We start from the raw sequence: 19841 nt of genomic DNA, 5'->3' as shown, positions 1-19841 counted from the left end.
TGATAGGACTAGGGGGAATGGAATGAAGCTGGAGGTGGGGAGATTCAGGCTGGATGTGAGGAGGAGGTTCTTCACCATGAGAGTGGTGGAGCCCTGGAATGGGTTGTCCAGGGAGGTGGTTGAGGCCCCGTCGCTGGAGGTGTTTAAGCCCAGGCTGGCCGAGGCTCTGGCCAGCCTGATCTAGTGTGGGGTGTCCCTGCCCATGGCAGGGGGGTTGGAACTAGATGATCCTTGTGGTCCCTTCCAACCCTGACTGATACTATGATAATATTGTCAGTTGCTGAAATCCCCAACAGAAGCAGGCAGGAGTAGGCAACAAAACTGATCACAAAACCTCAGCTTCTGTCAGCTGGCAAAACTCCATTAGCAAGAATTGTCCTAACATTTTCCCTCTCTCATTTTCCAAAAGGGGAAACTGAGGCACGGGCAGACGTGGCAGAGCTGCAGTGGGTCTCACACTATGTCACTGCTGGAGCCTGACTAGGAGCTCACTAGTGCAGCAGCCAGTTTCTTAGAGGTCCTCTTCCTGCCTTGGCTGGGAGGCATGTTCACTCCATGTTCATTGAACTCTCGGCTGACAGGCAGCCTGAGAATATCTCCAGACCTCCCAGCCCCCCTTCTTCCCTTCCCCCCAGCTCACAACACATATTTTCCCAGAGTTTTCCGCTTGCTTCTCCAGTGGTGCTGGGGTCCTGCCAAACGCCAGCTCTGGGAAGCGGGGCCTCCCATGCTCAAACCAAACAAATGGGAGAAGGAGAACAGAGGCGGGGGGAATGTCCAAGTACACGTAGACAGGCACAAACCCCTTTCCCCCTCAGAAACCTTGGAGCCTTCCCCAGCTTCTCTTGGAAACTGCAAGAAGGCATAGTGCTGACTTGGCACTCTGGCCTCCATAGAAGAGAGCTATTGCCCATCCTCTTTTCTGCCCCCCAAACATCTCTGTGTGCACACTACCAGGGTATAAAGTTCCCAAATCCAGTTCTGCTGCAGGGTAGGATCCCCCCAAATCCTCTTGCTAACAGATTTTGCAGTGTAAGAAAAGTCTCCTGTTTGTCCCTCAGGCACTCTTACCCCAGGAAAATGTCCTTCATTCCCGGGTTCTGCTGCAGCCACGTAGTGCTGACCCCAATAGCACAAGCACATCAGCTCAGCGCCAGGCCAAGCCCAAAGATCACATCCAGAGTTTGCTCCAGATCCTCAGCCTTGCTGGCAGGCAACTTATGCTGGCAGGGCTGTGCTTCAGGCCAGGCACACCCATCCCCTGTGAACTGCTCGGCCAGGGACCTAACCAGAGGACGTGACCGGGGTACGACACTGCACTGGAGTGCAAGGCTTGAGGCTCTGCCCAGGGAAACAGGATGACCACAGAGAGGGGAAAACAGATGCCTCTCCTAGTTGGCAGATGAGCCTGCTAGAAATAGCATGCTTGGGGCAAGAGGCCATAGTGATGTACAAAAGAAACAATGCAGGAGAGAAGGAAAGATGAAATTTGGGGACTATGAGCAGGACAAGCACAGCTGGGGAGAAAGCCTGGCCAGCAAGTGAGGTGCTAATGCGTGGGACAAGGCACTACTGCAAGGGGGTGGGAAAAGGCCTGCACCCTCCCACCTGAAGGAAACTCTATTTTGTGCACTGCTGCATCTCACCTTGTCCACCCAGAGACTCTCAGAGTGGGATGCCACCCTGCTGCCTGCCCACGCTTTGCACAGGCTGAAATTTCCTGACCAGGCTTAAGCTGTTTGGTATCAGAAAAGCAAAAGAAAAGAAAAGAAAAGAAAAGAAAATAATACCACCACACCCAAACAGACAAAACCCCAACAACAACAACAGAAAAAAACCCCAACACATGCAGAAGGAAACAGCACTACCTAGGAAAGAGTTAAAAGGCACTGAAACCCAAGCCGGTTTTCGATGGAGAATGCTCAAAGCCGGGGAGGGAAAGGGAGGGAGAGAAGAAGGGAAGGAGGAGGTCCAAGCCCAGCTTGTGAAGTGAGCCAGCACTCAGCAGTGCCTGTGCCAAGAGCCAGCTTCCTTAAAGCCATGGGCCCGGGGGGTGGCTTTGCAGGAAGAGGGAAGCCCAGGAGCAGGGACTGGGAAGCTCAAAGAGGAACCCTCAGCCTCCAAGGTGAGCTGCCACGCTGCACTGGGATGCAGGCAGAGGGAAAGAGGGCATAGGCTGGGAGCCGGGGGGGAGCTTTCTCAGCTCGTTTGCGTGTTTGTCTGTCGTAAGCATACTTCTCTGCAGGCTGCCTGCTCCAAGCTGTGCTTGCTTCACCCTCTGCAGCGGAGCAGCTGCCCTCTGATCTTGGCTGCAAAGGCCTGGCACTACGTGCTGCTCTCAGAGAAGCTGGCCATCCTCTTGGGAAGGTGATGGGCTTTGCCTGGGAACACAACTGAGCATTGGTGGGAGGGGGTTGAAGCACAAAGAGGAATGAGATCTGGTGGGGGGAAGGAAGTTGTCTGAAGTCCCAAACCTACAGGAGAAGAAGCCTTTCTGCAGAGAGCAGTGGGTTAGAACAGAGGGGTTGTTGGGATAGACTTCCATAAAGATTTGATACCTAGTGAGGGCTGGAGAGGCTTTTTACAGCCTACCCCACATATCTGGCAGCCTACCCCACATATCTGGCAGCCTACCCCACATATCTGGCAGCCTACCAGAGCATGCTTTTGTTAAAGGGCCTCTGTGGTTCACCATGCTTCCTTCATCTATGCCAGCCTCGGGACTCAATCTTCCAGTGGCTCCAGCGGTTTGCCTAGCAAGGATCAATCTTTCTTCCAGGGTTAGTTTCCATTGGTCTGGGCAGAAGGGTGTGGGGCATCCTCCTGGGTCATGTGGTTGCTACTCAGATTGCAGCCTTGAACCTCCAGAGACTTAAGGCATGTAAACTCCCTCAACAGGACATTGTCATTTCATGCCACTCCTGGCTCCAACAGCCACAGGAAAATGTTTTGTGGTGATCACTGCTCCATCCCTCACATCCTCCCCTTCTTATACCTCCCTCTGGTGCGTCCTCATGTCTCTGCAGGTCACCATGGACATCATTTACCTGCACACATCCCTGGCCTTCCTTCTCCTCCCTCTTGTTGTGCTTGGGGCACCTGCGGATGAACCTGAACTCACAGAATCAGCCCCTGGTGCTTGCAAGCGCTGCTGTGACCCACTGGACCCTTCCACAGATGTCCCACCACTCCCTCCCAGCCACCACCGCTTGCCCTACCCAATGCCGGAAGTCCGTCCCTATATCAACATCACCATACTGAAGGGTAAGTGCCCATCTTGGCTCAGAGATGCCAAGGGACCTGCTCAGGGACCAGGGACACAGTGCTGGAGCTGACAGATGGGTTGCTGGTGTGCTGACTGTGCTAACAGACTGCCAGATGCCACTCTGAAGGGTATGCTGTGCCCACACATGTTGTGCCCAGGGCCGGGGAGAGGCCTCGAGCACAAGCCCTACAAGGAGAGGCTGAGGGAGCTGGGATTGTTTAACCTGGAGAAGAGGAGGCTCAGGGGAGACCTTACTGCTGTCTACAACTACCTGAAGGGAGGTTGTAGCCAGGAGGGGGTTGGTCTCTTCTCCCAGGTAACCAGCACCAGAACAAGGGGACACAGTCTCAAGCTGTGCCAGGGGAAGTTTAGGCTCAAGGTGAGGAGAAAGTTCTTCACAGAGAGAGTTGTTGGCCATTGGAATGTGCTGCCCAGGGAGGTGGTGGAGTCACCTTCCCTGGAGGTGTTCAAGAGGGGATTGGATATGGCACTTGGTGCCATGGTTTAGTTGCCATGAGGTCTGTTGTGACAGGTTTGACTTGGTGATCTTTGGGGTCTCTTCCAACCCTATTGATTCTGTGATTCTAGATGTTTTGTGCTGTGATCAAGAGCAGCCTGGGAGGTCAGTGTCTGTCTGCGCTGTGACTTCTGTGTCTCAGGATGCTGCTTACCATTAGCTCTTCCTCCTTGCTAGCACAGGACTGACAGTGGCAGCCTCTTGCCAAGCTGGGAGGATACCTTCCTTGTTTCAGACTTCCAGAGTCCTGTAGTGCCTGAGTGAAGGATCAATCTCTATCCAGCTGCAAAATAGGAATACTTGCAAGTAAGGTATTGGCACCTGGGAAAGTTGTGGGAAAACTTCCTCCAGCTCCAGGGGTCACATAATTTTGGAGCAGGAGGAGGGCAAGGGGGCACAGCAGCTATTTGCAAGCACCTCCAGGTTAACTGGCAGTAACCCCCAGCTCGTTCCAGCATGCTGTGTCTGGCTTGGCCAACGGGAAAAGGCTCCCTATTTTAGATCAGCTCCTCCCTTCCAGGCTCCCCTTTTAGCCTTTGCTGCGGGCAAAACCCTGTTCCCAGCTGGATCCTTTTCTACTCACTTACTGTTACTCTGTGGTTCCTCTGGTCTAGCTGGGCAGATGCTACCCCTTCCTTGCTCAGCCTGGAAATAGATGCAATCCATCAGAGCTCAGAAGTGCGCTTGGGGCAGATAGAGGCCTGGACTAGAATGGGATGTTGCAGTGGGACCTGCAATGCCACACAGAGAACGGAACAGAGAAAAAAAATGAGGTACAATTTTGAGACATGCTGGAGGCAGCTTTGACCCCCATCTCTTCTCTCCATACACAAAGTACAATCTGGTGCTGCTTTCACTCTGTAGAAATTCCTGCTGAAGTATATGACAGACAATGCATAAACCCCAGAGTAGGACTGCAGTAGCAATTATACAGGATGTTGTCAAAACACCAGCACTCTGACTTGCACTGCACCATCCACCAAGTCCAGCTTGGGTCTTTTCCCTCTGACCCACCTCACTGTCCCTCTCTAGTCATACTCTCCCACACACATTAGTGCTTCTTCCCCTTCTCCAGCCTACAGCAAGAAGAGAGTGCACAGTGCACACTACATGAATAACTGGGTCATAGGAGAGGTGAGCAGGAGGGCAGAGGTAAAAGAGTGCGGAGAAAGAAGGTGGTATTTGACACTGCTGGGCTTCCTCACAGGCAGAAGCCTCTTGGGAACAGGTCCTAGTGCCCTCAGCAAGGCCATATCATGTGGTGAGCAGGGTTCATAAGAGAAGAGACCCCAGTCACAGCCAAACCTCTTCTGGTTCCTTTCCCAGGAAGCAGAATGACACTGTGACCTTCAGGAAAGCTCCTTCTGGCATTGCCCCATCCTCGAGCAATCCTCTGGCCCCTCATTAGGCTTTTTCACAGCCACTTCCCACTCTTCCTCTGGTATCACACAGGAGTTGTGTCTTCTGCTTCCTCTTACAGGAGAGAAAGGAGACCGAGGAGAGCCTGGGATGCCAGGGAAATGGGGCAAAGAAGGACCGCGAGGTGAGCGGGGTGCCCAGGGCCAGAAAGGCAGCAAGGGACAGATGGGCACAGCGGGAGACCCGTGCAAGCATCAGTACGCCGCGTTCTCTGTCGGTCGCAAGAAAGCGCTGCACAGCAGCGAGGGCTTCCAAGTCCTGATCTTTGACACCGTCTTTGTCAACCTCTACAGCCACTTCGACATGTTCAACGGCAAGTTCTACTGCTCCGTAGGTGGCCTTTACTATTTCAGCCTCAACGTCCACACCTGGAACTTCAAGGAGACGTACATGCACATCATGCACAACGAGGACGAGGCAGTCATCCTGTATGCCCAGCCCAGTGACCGCAGCATCATGCAGAGCCAGAGCCTCATGCTGGAGCTTCAGGAAAATGATGAGATCTGGGTGAGGCTCTACAAGCGGGAGCGGGAGAATGCCATTTACAGCGATGATGTTGACGTGTACATCACCTTCAGTGGGTACCTGGTCAAGCCCAGCCTCGAGTAACTGCCTCTTCCCTTCCTTGGGGCCTCTTTGGCCTTTTCCTTCTCTCTCTCTCTCTCCCTTTACTGCCCGCAACCACTGCAAATCACTTGGAAATGGGCCTGTCAGGTCTCAGGCACTGAGTGTGAAACTCACTGGTTCCCACCTCACGCTCTCTTGCAGCCAGGCCTGTATCTCTCCACTCACAGAGTGACACGACCATCTCTACCCTTCACCTCATGACCCTGGGTTAGGTTATTGCCTTCTAAACTTTAGGGTCCTAGAGCAGGAGGAAAGCTAAAATGGTGCTCCTGGGATGTGTCCCTATTTGGAGCTTCACACACAGAGGACTCTTGTAGAAAAAGCTAAGAAGTCCTCACTGCCCAGATGCATCCTGACTTCTCCCTGTCCCAACTAGACATAGCAGCTTTGCAGCCTGCAACATGGCCTTCGTGTCACCTCTCTGTAATTTGGAGAGCTGACTGGGATCTGAAGGCTTCCTGTAGCCCAAGGAAGATGTAGGAGTGATCAGAGACAATACTGTCTTTCCAAAAAAGGGACTCTTTGCCTTCTGAAGTATGTCATTGGCTTTTCTTAGACATCATTCTGGGCCACAGAGTCCAGGCTGGCTGCAAAATCTAGGCTTACTGGAGCTGTCCTCCTCTGTGCCAGCTCCAGCTCCTTGAAGACATGAAAAGCCAGACACTCAGGTTCTTCAGAAGCATCTGCTCTTGGATCAGTAGAGCCCACCACTCTATTCTTACTAGGAACCATAGGTACAGAATGAGAGAGGGAGGCAATCCTACCAAACCTTCCTCCAGAGCCTCCTCTGGTGGGCTGTTCAGTCTCAGATCTCCAGATGTGGGAAGCTAGCCCAGACAGTGACCCCAAATCTGCCCTCTTCTTTATCAGAGGTGCACTCATGGCCTTCTGTTGGTATCAGCAGTCATCCCTAACACTTGCTGTTGTGAGAGTAGAATCAGTCCCTGGCTCCCACACGGCCATTGTGTTATGCCCTTGAAGGTGGCTCTCCCATGTTGGTACCGAGGGACCAACCACTGATTCCAGACCTGAGCCAGAGGCTATAAAGGCAATTTCAGTTAAATCAGTTACAAACTTGGGTGGGTTGGCACCTCTTTGATGGAGAAAAAGATAGAGGTGAGACTACAGCGCCTCGCCCCAGGGTTAAAAGCTTCCCTGCCACATGCTCTGTGCCTTTTTCTGGCAATCTCATCAGAGCATCTGAGAAAAGCATGAGGCTTCAGCAAACCCACACTGCTCTTATCAGGTGGAAGAGATAGCAGTGGGAGAGGAATGTCAGCAGAATGGTTTTCTGGTATCATTTGTACTGGCCTCATGCTGCTCTCACTCACATCCCTCTGGGATTGCTGCGGTCCTGGTGGGAGCAGTTGAGGCTGACTCAGCACTTTGGGAAGCCTACTCCCACATCTTCTGGTGCTCCCATAAACAGCAGTGCCAAGAGCTGTCTCTTTTTTGAGTCTCAGGACAGGACAAGTAGGAGAAGCAACATTTCTCCTCTGCCCAACACTCATAATGAAGTCTTCTGACTCATTTAGCTTCTGCAGTCCCATGATTAGCCATAGTCTCTGCCTGCAGCACCTAGCACCACCAGAGCTCTCCCATAGGGGGTACTCAGCATTATGCAGGACTACATCTGGTACACCCAGCCAGGGATGGCATAGGTACTGGGACTCAGGCTAAGTATTAAAAATGAACTTGAGAGAACTGCAGGACATTTTCTCTCTTGCCCTGTTTACTTTTCCTGCTTTGCTAAGGAAGCTGTACAGACTGGAATGAGGTTCAGGCACTTTCTGCCCTGGATCCTCCCCACCACTGTCACTGAGGCAATGGGTATAAAAATAAAGTTTCACTGAGGCAAAGCTGGGTTTTTTCCCAGGGAAACATGTGATGATGGGATCATGAGAACTAAAGGAGACTGTGAGTTTCTTTCTTCCCCCTCAGCAGGTCATGCATATGGAATTGCTCAGAGACAGGATTTTGGGCAGTAGAGAGGAAGCAGCATGCTGGAGGTGATGCTCAGGATTGAAACCTTTTCTCTCTTCCTCAGCAGGCTGCAAACCCAGATATTGCCTATTCACAGTGCATAGTGTCCCTGTGTCTCTCTGAAGAAAAGCAAACTTCCAACACTGAATATCTCCAGAAGCAAGCTTCCTTCTTCCTCCTTTTCTACTTGCTGTTTGAATGCCAGGGATAGGTGTCCATGGGGCTGCCCATGACCAGCCAAATGGTGCCTGATGCACATGAGAGAGGAGGGCAGAGGGACCACCAAAGGATGGCTTAACAGGCTTCTTGGTGCTAAACAAGATGGCAATCCCTTGGTGCTAAATCAGATTTCAGGAGTATTGGGTGCTTTCTGTGAGGTGTGGTGGGCTGAGTTGAAATGTACTGTGGAATTAATGGTGCTTTATGTAACAAAACCAAACAAACTCCAAAAACTTTTGAATATCTCTTGTGGTTTGTTTTTTTTTTTCCAGTGGTAATAAACTTTTTTCCCCCCTCTGGCTGTTTTGCACTTAGATCTGCTTTTCCCTCCTGACCTACTCCTTCTAGCTCTGGTTATCACTGAATGGTGTGATGGAAACGATGGCAGCCTGAAAGAGACGGGCCTGAAACTTCCTTGGGCAATATTTGACAATCTTCTGTCTGTTTCCTTTGTGAAGAGCCAGCACCATAAAGACATCTACTGCTTAAACACTTTTGAGTATGACAACCCCTTCCTCTTTGCTGAGAAAGCTTTAAGCAAGTTCAGGGAAGGATTCCTTGGTAATTGCAAACAAAACAGGACAGCAGCACAGGTTGTAGACTTAGGCTTATATTGTGGAAGGTTGGGCTGGCTCTGGCTGGAGTTCTCTTAAGGGGGGATCAGAACCTTTATCTTGTGAAATTTTTAGCACATTCTTCCATCAAGTACTTAGTAAGCAGGTATGGTTTCTATTTTCCTTGGTCTTTCCCTTCTCTCTACCAAGAAGTGAAAGCCATGAGGTACAAATGCAGGAAGGGCATTCAGCTGTTGACTGGACACTTGTGCTTGCTAGCAGTTGGGTAAATGACCATTCCAGAGTTAAGCTGGGCACACAGTTTTTGAAGACCTGTGTGTATGAGAAGGGCCTCTCATTCAGCTCAGAAGTGGAAAGACAAGTGGTGATTGCCCATAAACTTGGGGAAAACAGGGAGATATGAGTGGGGAGTGGAGGCTTGGAAGCTTGAGTGGAAGATCCAGGCAGGGTAGAGGACAGGGAGATGACTTTTGGAGGCCTCAGTGCAAGTCAAACAGGGAAGTGGGGGTTTCTTAGGCATCTCTGAGGTTTGGAGTGAAGGTCCTCCTGCTGCAGCGGAGGAATGGACAAGAAAACAAGAGGAGATACCCATACAGGACCTTCTGTTTTGAGTTTGATTCACTTTCACATAGTGCCTTCAGTGTTTTGACACATACCAGACACTTCATTTGGCAAGTCATGCACATCCTTACAGGCCTGCTTGGTCCTGGCTCAGGCCCAGAGCTAGGTCTATGTATAATATCCTAGTAAATGCAACACTCTGCCAGGTCAAAGCCCAGCCTCCTTCATGGTTTTCATTTACTTCTGAGAAAGCAGGTAGACATGCATCCTCAGGAAACGCAGGGCTTGCGCTTCTGCATGCTCCTGGCCCCTTGAGGTGAGATGCTGGTAGATTGGAGGTGACTTTGTCACGCTTACAGAAGGTGAGGAATAAGGGAGGAGCGGAAATGCGCAGCCAGATCTTCTAGAAAAGCTTTCTATAGTTCGTTCTCTCAGCTTGCCCTCTTGGTGAGGAAAATGCCACCTGAAAAATAATCTCTTCAGCCAAATGTCTTGAGACTGAGATGCTAAGTGACAGGAGGGGTCTGTAGCTGGCATCACCTCTCATACCATGGATGCCTTACTAGGGGGCTGCTGCAGGTGGGGCTCAGCTCAGGCAAAACGAAGCCTGCAATGCTGTTGAAGGAATGAGGGCTACATTGGATCAGACTACACCTACTGCCCCCTCAGTGGGTGCAGCCATGCCCTGAAGGCCACAAGACTTCCATTCACTTCATTCAAACTGAGCCTGAGTCACTTTCCATGCAATGGGGCTGCCCTTGGCCACCTGAGCCTGAGATTGGTGACAGCCACCACCTCTCTCCTCAGCAAAGCAAGAAGAGTGCTCTGGGTTGGGAAGCTACAGCACTATCCCTATGACTATATCTCTCTTCTGCCCTGAAAGGCAGGTCCCAGTTCTGTTGTAAAGGGCTCTGTGGCCTTGTCTCGAGCGATCTGCCAAAGGGCTGGCCCTTTAAATAGGCTTCCTGCATGTTTGTGGCCTTGAAGTATGAAAGGGGGGGGAGGGCTGCATAGTGGGAGAGAGCAGGAAAAGGGCAGGATATGGTGCTTTCTCTGGGGAAGAAAGCAAGGTAAGCTTTGGAGAAGTGGAAGACACTGCAATAACTCCTTGGACTGTGACAGCTGTGGGATAAAGGAAGAAGGAAGCAGGGCAAGAAAAGGAATATAAAAGGAGACCTTTGAGCTTTTGAGGGGCACTCATATGGGTGCAGGTAAACATGATTGCACCCAAAGCACCAGGGAGAGCAAGGATACAGCATAGCAGAACCTGGCTCTGCATCTTCCCTGATAGTTTGTTACAAGAGGGGCAGCCATGGGAAAGGTGTCTGGCAGCTGGGAGCCACCCTTAGTCCCACAGGACTTGATGTGAACCCTGCCTGTGGCTGCATAGGGCACAACTGCATTGCTGAGGACAATTGCTCTGCTGCCTGGGGTGGCATGGCCCTTCTCTGACCATAGTGGTGAAATGGGCATTTGCTGAGCTTCAGAGGCCAGCTTGGTGCTCACTCTGCTCTGACACCCACACATGTATACACATGCACATACCAGCCCCATATGGACGTCTCTCACCTTCCTGCCAGTGGAAAATGTTGCCCTTTGCAAGCCCAGATTGCTCTGAAGATGCTATCAGGAGGTAGGTAGAGGAGGGCTGAGGCTCCAATCCTCTTCTGTAATGAGGTGGGGGAGTTGTGCTTGTACTGGCCTCCTCCTTCTCAGCATAAGCCCTTTGTGATTTCTCTCCCTGTACCATGGTAAGTGCCAAGGTAGAAGGCTTAAATCAAAGGCTTCTGACAGTTTCTCAACCCACAGACCATCCCATCTCTTGAGTTTGTGTCACTTAACTGAAATAACCAGGGAATTATTGCAAAAGTCTCCTACCTTGGCCAGTCTCTGCTTGCAGTGGTTAAAACTGGAGGAAGCAGGATGGAGAGCTCTTGGGGTGGAGAAGCAAAGGAGTTGGGGATTTCCTACCCGCCAGGGAAGCCTTGGAATCCAGCCCTGGGTGAGTGGGAGGCAGGGGACTGGGACTTCTCTTGATTCATTTCAACCTGTTTGCACACATGTTTTCAAGAAGTTACACTGACTTCTGTCAGCCTCAATGTGCCTCAGCTTCCCAGGAGCCTACACAACGCAGTTCACCTCTGAGACAGATGTGTCCAGGCATCACTGCTGAGGACAATCACAATGCTTCTAAGTAGCCAAGGGAAGAAAATGCTCTGAGAGAGGAAGGAGAACAGGTCTCCTGTGAAATGACACCCATCCTGCAAGCATAATTTTCACTGTGCTGGTAAACTAGTACTTGGAAATTCTGACTACCCTCCATGTGTTCATCGTAGTAATGTCCTGGAGCAAGACTTGGACAAAGCAACTTCCATAGGGAGCCTGAGGATCACTCCTGCTCACCCCTACACATGTTTTTCTAGACTGATGACCTTATTCCATTCGCCCCTAAGCCTAAGGATCACTCCTGCTTTCCCCTATACATGTTTTTCTAGACTCATAACATTATTCCATTTGCCCCTACAGACCTTTTGGTTTTGTCTCCTTCACGCCCTCAGTTCTTCCCTTGAAGTGGCAGGTTGCAACAGATCACTAGAACGGACTTCCTGGGCAATCAGGCCCTGTCCCCTGCAACCACAGGCAGAAATTCAGCAGATCTTTTGGGCCAAGAGCCCACAGAATTACCACTACCTGCAGTCCAAAACAACCTCAAGCCTTATGATATGCTGGTGGCTTGCTTTGACTCTTTTGAAGACTTGCAAGACTTCAACAGTTGCACCATATTTTAAGCTTGGTCCCATAGAACTGTTGAGGCTGAAAGAGACCTTTGAGATCATCAGGTCCAGCTGCTCACCTAGAGCTCACCATCTCGTGACTGCTGCTAAACCACAACCACTAAACACCCTAAGCACCACATCATCGTGTCTCTTGAACACCTCCAGGGGTGGTGACTCCACCACCTTCCTGGACAGCCTGTTCCAAGGCTTGATAACCCTTTCTGTGAAGAAATTTTTTGTGATATGCAACCTGAGTCTCAAGTTGTGCCAAGGGAGGTTGTTTCCTCTTGTCCTGTCACCTGTTGCATGTGGAAAGACCAACCCCCATCTCCTCTGGGGTAATTATAGAGGGCAATGCTTTCTCCTCTCAGAAACTGGGGGGTGGGGAGGGTGTTAAATTCCTTTTGTTCATGATATGTCCAAATCTGAAGCACTCCCCAGGACAGGCTTGCTTCTCCTCTTTCATGCCCAGCTGTGGAGGAAGAACTGCTATGTCTTCATTGTAACGGCTGGACCAGGCAGCGACAGCGGTGCACTGGTGCAGCCCGTGCCTCTCCTGCTCTGCAGGGTAGTAACCTGAGCTGTGTGGAAATGGAGAACGGATCGATGCATTGCCTTCTCTTTGCTGCGGGGCTTTTTTTTTTCCCCCCCACTGCCCCCCTCCTTTGCATTCTTGCGCTGCCCGTCCCCACCGCTGCAAAGCGCCGTGCAGAGAGCCCCGTGAGTGCAAAGTGCAGGGGAAGCGGTGGGAGGGTCAGGTGAGGACTGAGAAGGGCTGGAGGAAAAGGTCAGTGACGCAAGCCCAAAGCGATGGCTCTCGGCTGAGCGCTCTGCTGTTTGTCCGTGCTGCGCTATTTCTATTCAGCAACAATTCACACATCTGCGGACCACAACTCCTTCCACCACCTACGCTCTTCCTCCCCCCTCACGGGGACTGAGGCAGGGGAGGAGGGAAGGAGGGAGAGATACTGCACCGGGCTGCAAGACATCGTTTCCAAGAGCAAAGGGGATAAAAAGCCAGAGCAGTCGTTTTCAACAGCCACCTTCCATCTGGACACTGAGCATCTCTGGTGAAGGAGCCTCCTGTCCACAAAATGGAAGGGGAGAGTAGGAAGAAAGGGGGAAATCCTTTCTCTTGGGGTGTAGGGAAGGTCAGTGCTGGGAAAGCATACTGACATTTCTGTCCTTGAAACACAAAGGCAATGGTGCAAGTTTGCCCTTAGAAATAAAGTCTCACCTGGGCAGAGTGTGGCTAAAGGAAGGGACTCTGGTGCTTGCAGACCTGTATTGTCCTTGGCCCAATTCCAGGGTAAGCTTTTAAGTGGAGCCAAGTTCTTGGTCCCCTCCATGTTTCCCCACTGGACTGCAGCTCTGTGTGCGTGCCTGTGTGTGCCAATGTGTGCACAGGTGCAGGCAGAGGGCATGCCCTCCAAGACCTTCTCCACAGCCTGCTCCCAGCTGTGGAGCATGGAACTCTGCCTAACAGCCCTCCTAGCCCTGTGCTGGCTGCAAGGGCTTGCAGCTGCTCTTTTGAGCTGCAGGAAGGGGAAGGATAAAAGTCACAAAATGGTTCAGTGTACTTCTTCTGTGGGAGGTACTGGAGCAGCAGGGAATGGTGCTATTCAAAAGGACATTCACCTCCTGTCCATCCATACTGCTCTCAGGAACAGAGGAGGAGGAAAATGAAACACTGGTCTTCTCCTCTGAAGCAGCCAACCCACATTTCACTTGAGACATCACATCCCATTTCCCAAACACAGGCACAGCTGATGGTACAGATGTGGCAAGAAGTGACTTGGGCTTTGCATTATAGCAACAACTCTCAAATACATCACATGTAAAGGATTTGGTGTCACAAGTCCCAAAGACCACCTTCAGGGTCCTCAGAAACCAGAGCAGGGAAAAGAGTGCCTTCCACAGTGCTTGTTTTTTTTTTTCCCTCCAGGTGGTGGACTTGCAGTGTTCACCAGAATCTGGTTAGCAGTGCCCAGTAAAAAGCAGCCTTTCCTATTCCCACCTCTGTGGCCAGGAAATGGGGTGCAGTCATACTCAAGAGTCTCATCAAGTTCCAGAGCTACTCTGCTACAGGCAAGCCACCCTAGGGAGAGTTTACTAGGAGGAAAAGTGCTGAGAGGAGCAAGCCTGCAGCTGAAACCCTGACACTGACAGCCTCTTAAAATGGGAGGAGCAATCCTTTTGGCTGACCTATTTCACAAGGTGGCACATGACTTGGGGGAGTGAAGTGCACTCAAATCCTCGGGCCAGGTTGTGGACCTGGACTTCATCCTTTGCCTCCACTCCTTCCATCCAGGCACACTGATTGTGGCCATAGCCTTTCTCATCATGACTTCTGCCTCCCAAGATGTGTAAGAGACTAACGTCACTGCTTATGAGCACTCTAGAGGAACAAACACAGGGGATATTGGACCTGGGAAACCACAGAACAGGGTGAAAAATGGCCTGAGGGAGAAACCTGAGTGCAGTTCCTGAGCACCAAGCTGTGGTGAGCCAGGCAGATGCCTCCAAACAAGTAATTTCTGGTCAGGGTCTTTAATGATATGAGAGGTAACAACTGCTGTAGTCACAAATCATTAACTCCCAGAAGGGCTTAAGGGGGAGCAGTGGATTGGCCTTTGGACGAGCATGACATCATCAAGCATGTTTTAAAACACAACCAGCAATCTAATTAAATCCCTTTTTAGAAAGCTCTCAGGCACAGAGATAAAGAAAACAAAGGAGGAGTAAGGAGAGCTCTGAGCAGAATGTGGGTGATTGTTGTAATGATTTTTCTTCCTCTAGAGAAGGGAAATGTGATTAGATTGGGAGTAAGCCTCGCTAATCTAAGTACCTGAGGGTTTATTCTCTAGATTCTCCTTGCAGTGTTGTGTCTTGCCTCCAAGCAATTTTGAATGTACAATAAATCTCTAAATTCTTCTCAATTTATTAGGTCTAGAAGCCATCACTGGTTCTTATTGGGCTTGTTAAGCATTTGCACACAAACTTCTCTAACTTCAAATAGAAGGAGATGTGGCACATTGGCAGGCTGCAAAACAGAGCAGGGCTTTGTCTTTCCAGGTAACAAGGTAATAATTTCCCTCAAGGATGAGAGCAGCTGCTGGTGCTGAATAGCAAATCCAGCAGCTCACTACCTTGCTCAGGCACGGACCTGGTGTAAGGCTGCTTTTTTGAGTCTGGTGCTGCCCTCCTGTAGATCACAGAACTTAAGTGTTCCCTGTTCAATACAGGTCTCTGAGCAAATTCTGAAGGAGCTCTGGCCATGCAACACCAAGGGGAACCCTCAGGCGTTTGCATAGGCACATTTTAATACTAGAAGTCAATAGCCATAGAATCAATAAGGTTGGAAAAGATCTCAAAGATCATCAAGTCCAACCTGTCACCCAAGATCTCATGACTACTAAACCATGGCACCAAGTGCCATGTCCAATCCCTTCTTGAATACCTCCAGGGATGGTGACTCCAGCACCTGCCTGGGCAGCGCATTCCAACAGCTAACAACTCTCTCTGTGAAGAACTTTCTCCTCACCTCAAACCTAAGCTTCCCCTGGTGCAGCTGGAGACTGTGTCCTCTTGTTCTGGTGCTGATTGCCTGGGAGAAGAGACCAACGCCCTCCTGGCTACAACCTCCCTTCAGATCCCTACAGACCTGAGCAGTGGATGCCTATGTGTGGTTCAGGATCTAGTGCCTGCTCTGTGACTCTCAGATCTTGAAGAAGATGGGAAGATGTCCTTTGTGCCCCTTTTCAAGCCAGCTTGAACTCTTTTTTCCCTCCCTCTGTATTTACCACTATGAAACATAACCACAGTGGAGAAGATGCAGTCTTTTTCTATCTGTTCTTTATGAAATTTGTCTTGTGATTCATAAGAAGTGATTCTCACTTTCCAACCTGCCCCTCTTCCTGAAGGCTTCCTGTTCAGAGTTGATTGATAAGTGAATGAATTTTCCAGATATACTTTATTCCTTTTTTTTCCTCCTTTCCTTCCCTATTTCTGAAAAGAAGCAGTGAGGGGGAAGAAATGGTCTGTAAATGAGGCACAAAAGCAGAGGTTTATCGGACAATGAGCACAGACTGAAGGGACCTCCAGGTAAAAACAGTGTAATTAGCATACTATCATATGGCTAAACAGCTCCTACTCCACCACCACCATTTGTGCATCCATCCCAGAGCCAGGGGCAAGACCCCCACACACAAGCATACCACACAGAGGAGCTCAGCCCCAGGCAGCACACATGGATGAGACTGGAGGAACAATCAATTCTCTTCCTACCTGACCGGGGGGCCACCAGGCCCCCCGGCCTTTGTTGTCACCACCACCATCACCCAGTGTGCACCAGGAGCACTCACCAGAGATGAGAGGAGGATCCCTCAGCCCAGATGGGCTCAGCTTAGGGCTTCTGCCTTTCCTGGCGGGGATTAAAAAGGGGAGTGGGTGGGGAGGGCCAAGTGGCCACACCTGGCATGGGAGGAGACTCCAACAGAGCCCAGGTGCTCTGGAATTTGAGGGGAATGAGGGGCAGGTGAGGGTCTTTTTAGGGTGTCAGGTAATGATAGGACTAGGCGGGGGTGGAAAAAGAAACCCAGAAATGGGTAGATTCAGATTGGATGTTAGGAAGAAATTCTTCACCATGAGGTTAGTGAGACACTGTAATGGTGTGCCCAGGGAGGTGGTAGAAGCCCCATCCCTGGAGGTTTTTAAGGCCAGGCTGGATGTGGCTCTGGGCAACCTGATCTAGTGTAAGGTGACCCTGCCCATGGCCAGGGTGGTTGGAACTGGATGATCCTTGAGGTCCCCTCCAACCCCAACAATTCTATGGTTCTATGATTCTAAAACAATTTTGCAGTTTAGGCTGGATGTTAAGAAGAAGGTCTTCACAGAAAGAGTGATTGGCCATTGGAATGGGCTGCTCCAGGGAGGTGGTGGAATCACCACCCCTGGAAGTGTTTAAAAAGAGACTGGATGGGGCACTTAGTGCCATGGTTTAGTTGATTAGATAGTGTTGGGTGATAGGTTGGACTTGATGACCTTGAAGGTCTTTTCCAACCTGGTTAATTCTGTGATTCTGTGATTCTTTCTGTGCTGTGGAAACTGAGATGCCAAGAGGATGTGAGACTACTGACAGATCGTCCCTTGGGTACACCACCTTCCTTCCAGATCATGCTGGTGAGTTTTCCATCAGCGGTGTGCCACACTAAGATCATCTGCGTATGCAGACAACGCAATCCAGCTGACAGATCACCTGACACGTTACTGTGGTTCAAACACCTGCTGTGCCTTACACACTATGTTCACAGGTTCTGACAAGGGCACAGGTACTGGCCTTCCTTCATGTTGCTGAGCCCAAGGGTGCTGAGAGAAACAGAGGCATAGAATTCCAGCCCTGAGTGTCTCTAGGGATGGACTCTGGGTCTTAGCAACCCTTGTGGCACCACAAGCACTCATCATGGAGGCGGGCATCCACACCTAGAAGGTTTCTTAAGCCTTGAGTTTGCTGCATAGACTCTAGCCCTTCAGAGCAAAGTCATAGAATCAGTAAACTGAAGGGCCCAGAACTGGACACAGTACTCAAGGTGTGGCCTAACCAGTGCTGAGCACAGGGCAGAATGACTGCCCTGCTCCTGATGACCACACTATTTCTGATGCAGGCCAGGAAGTCCTGACACTGGCTGGTTCAACCTAAACACAGTGAGGAGCCAGGGCTCCAACCCTGCATGGGGCATCTCCTGACTGCCCCATACTTAGGAGTTCATAGCTGTGTGTTCACAGCCAAGCAGGCTAAGAGTGAAACTCCTCGAAAGTAGCATGCTTCCCCTCTTAGCCTTGTTTTCCCACCTCTCTGGGCTTGTGATCATCACCATCAGGGAGTGAAAGTGAACACCTCCTCCATCCCCTCCCACATGTGGCCCCAGACTTGCCAGGGGTGAGAGTGCCTACAAATGTCTCAACTTCCTACCACTCTTCTCTATGTTCTTTCACAGCCTGTGGGTCTAGGGAATCCCTGCTTTTGGACACTTTGTGTATTCATGTGTTTATTTGATGTCTTCAGCTTTTATTGAGGAGATCACAGAATCACAGGATTTCCTAGATTGGAAAAGAGCTTTAAGATCATGGAGTCCAATCACTAACTAGCACTGACACATTCTTAACTAAACTATATCCCTAAGCACTATGTCTACACAACTCTTAGATACCTCCAGGGATGGGGACTCCACTACTGCCCTGGGTAAGAATGGAATGGAATGGAATGGAATGGAATGGAATGGAATGGAATGGAATGGAATGGAATGGAATGGAATGGAATGGAAGAATAGACCAGGTTGGAAAAGACCTTTGAGATCATTGAGCTCAACCTATCACCCAACACCATCTAATCAACTCAACCATGGCACCAAGCACCCCATCCAGTCTCTTCCTAAATACCTCCAGTGACGGTGACTCCACCACCTCTCTGGGCAGCACATTCCAATGGCCAATTACTCTTTCTGTGAAAAACTTCTTCATAACATCTGTTCCAATGCCTGATAACCTTCAGTAGAGAGATTCTTCCTAATATCCAATCTCAGCTTCCCTCAGCACATTCCAACAGCTAACTCTCTCTGTGAAGAACTTTCTCCTCACCTCCAGCCTACACTTCCCCTGGTGCACTTTGAGTCTGCTGAGACCTTCCCAGCCTACCACAATTGTTGAAAAAGGATAGAAAGTTGCTGGATGAGCACCTCTGCCATCTGCCTCAGAACTCTTGGGTGGATTCCACCTGGCCCCATAGGCTTGTATGCATCTCTCAGGACACTCTCTGTAGGACAGATGTTGGAAGGGAAAAAATGCAGGACTATCATCTGCTGTGCAGCTGGGATTAACACTTGCTGCCCAGCATGGCTACTCCATTGTGGTACCTGATCCCAGAACTTAAACTCCGTTGCTTGAATGCCTCTCCACTTAAAGATGGTGATGGAGGATCCGGCCTATAGCAGCAATATCCCTAGGGATGATGGATCAGGAGGAAAACCCCCACCAAAAATCCCTCTTTGACGTCAGGAGAAAGCTGCCATTTTGATCCAAAGCGAAGCCTCTCTTAGGCTGGTGGTGTGAACAGGCTCAGTGAAGAGCTCACTGCCACACTCAGCAGTGGTTTCCCGTGGGGCCATTTCTACAGACTGGGTTTTTTTTTCGGAGTAGAACCACAGTTTAAGGAGAAAAATAACAGCAGAGGTAGAGCAAGGCTGTAGTTTGAGAAGTGCACCTATGCGCATGGCAGGAAATTCGATGTAAAGGTTAGACTTAAAACAACATTATTTGGAAAGTACCAAAAATAACCTAGAGAGCTTCTAGAGATCTTCACAGTGTATCCTGGCAGGAAGCAAATTTTGATGGTCAGCAGGGCATCTCTGCCCTCATGCTCTCGACTCCTGCTGGCTCTGTACCCTTCCCACTGCTCCGTTCCACAGCAACATGGGGTCAGGACACTGAGATGGATCTACTGAGCCCTCCATTGAGCTCACTCCTGGTGAGCAGGGTGGTTTGTAAACCACAGGCAAGGCAACCCAATTAGGCTGGCACTCCAGACCCAGCTGAGAGCCAGCAAAGGGAAAGGATGGAGGTTTTTAAGGCCAGGCTGGATGTGGGTCTGAGCAACCTGATCTAGTGTGAGGTGTCCCTGCCCATGGCAGGGGGGGGTTGGAGCTAGATGATCCTTGAGGTCCCTTCCAACCCTAACTATTCTATGATTCTGTGATGTGCTTAGCCTAACAACAGGGATAATTTGACACCACACAATACTTTTTCACTTCACACTTCTCCAGTTCATCTCTGCCATCCTGCAGTCTCACTGCGCATGCAGCTGCAAACGAGAAGTTTCAGCAGCACTGCTCTTCTCTAATGAG

The 19841-nt window shown here is 50.4% G+C and overlaps 1 protein-coding gene across 1 annotated transcript; it reads left to right on the top strand.

The window, feature by feature from the left end:
• The first annotated feature begins 1178 nt into the window (after nt 1-1178).
• C1QTNF6 (C1q and TNF related 6) lies at nt 1179-8329 on the top strand. Its single transcript, XM_068142382.1, is given in 4 exon segments — nt 1179-1992; nt 1994-2125; nt 3027-3264; nt 5263-8329. Coding segments are annotated over 4 exon segments (999 nt in total). The 5' UTR covers nt 1179-1911; the 3' UTR covers nt 5811-8329.
• Nucleotides 8330-19841: the final 11512 nt, after the last annotated feature.

Source organism: Melanerpes formicivorus, unplaced genomic scaffold (genome assembly GCF_026170545.1).
Source record: "Melanerpes formicivorus ecotype bairdi unplaced genomic scaffold, bMelFor1.0.p_v2 SCAF_8, whole genome shotgun sequence".
NCBI classification, from domain to species: domain Eukaryota; kingdom Metazoa; phylum Chordata; class Aves; order Piciformes; family Picidae; genus Melanerpes; species Melanerpes formicivorus.
This window is presented reverse-complemented; position numbering and strand designations above follow the sequence as displayed.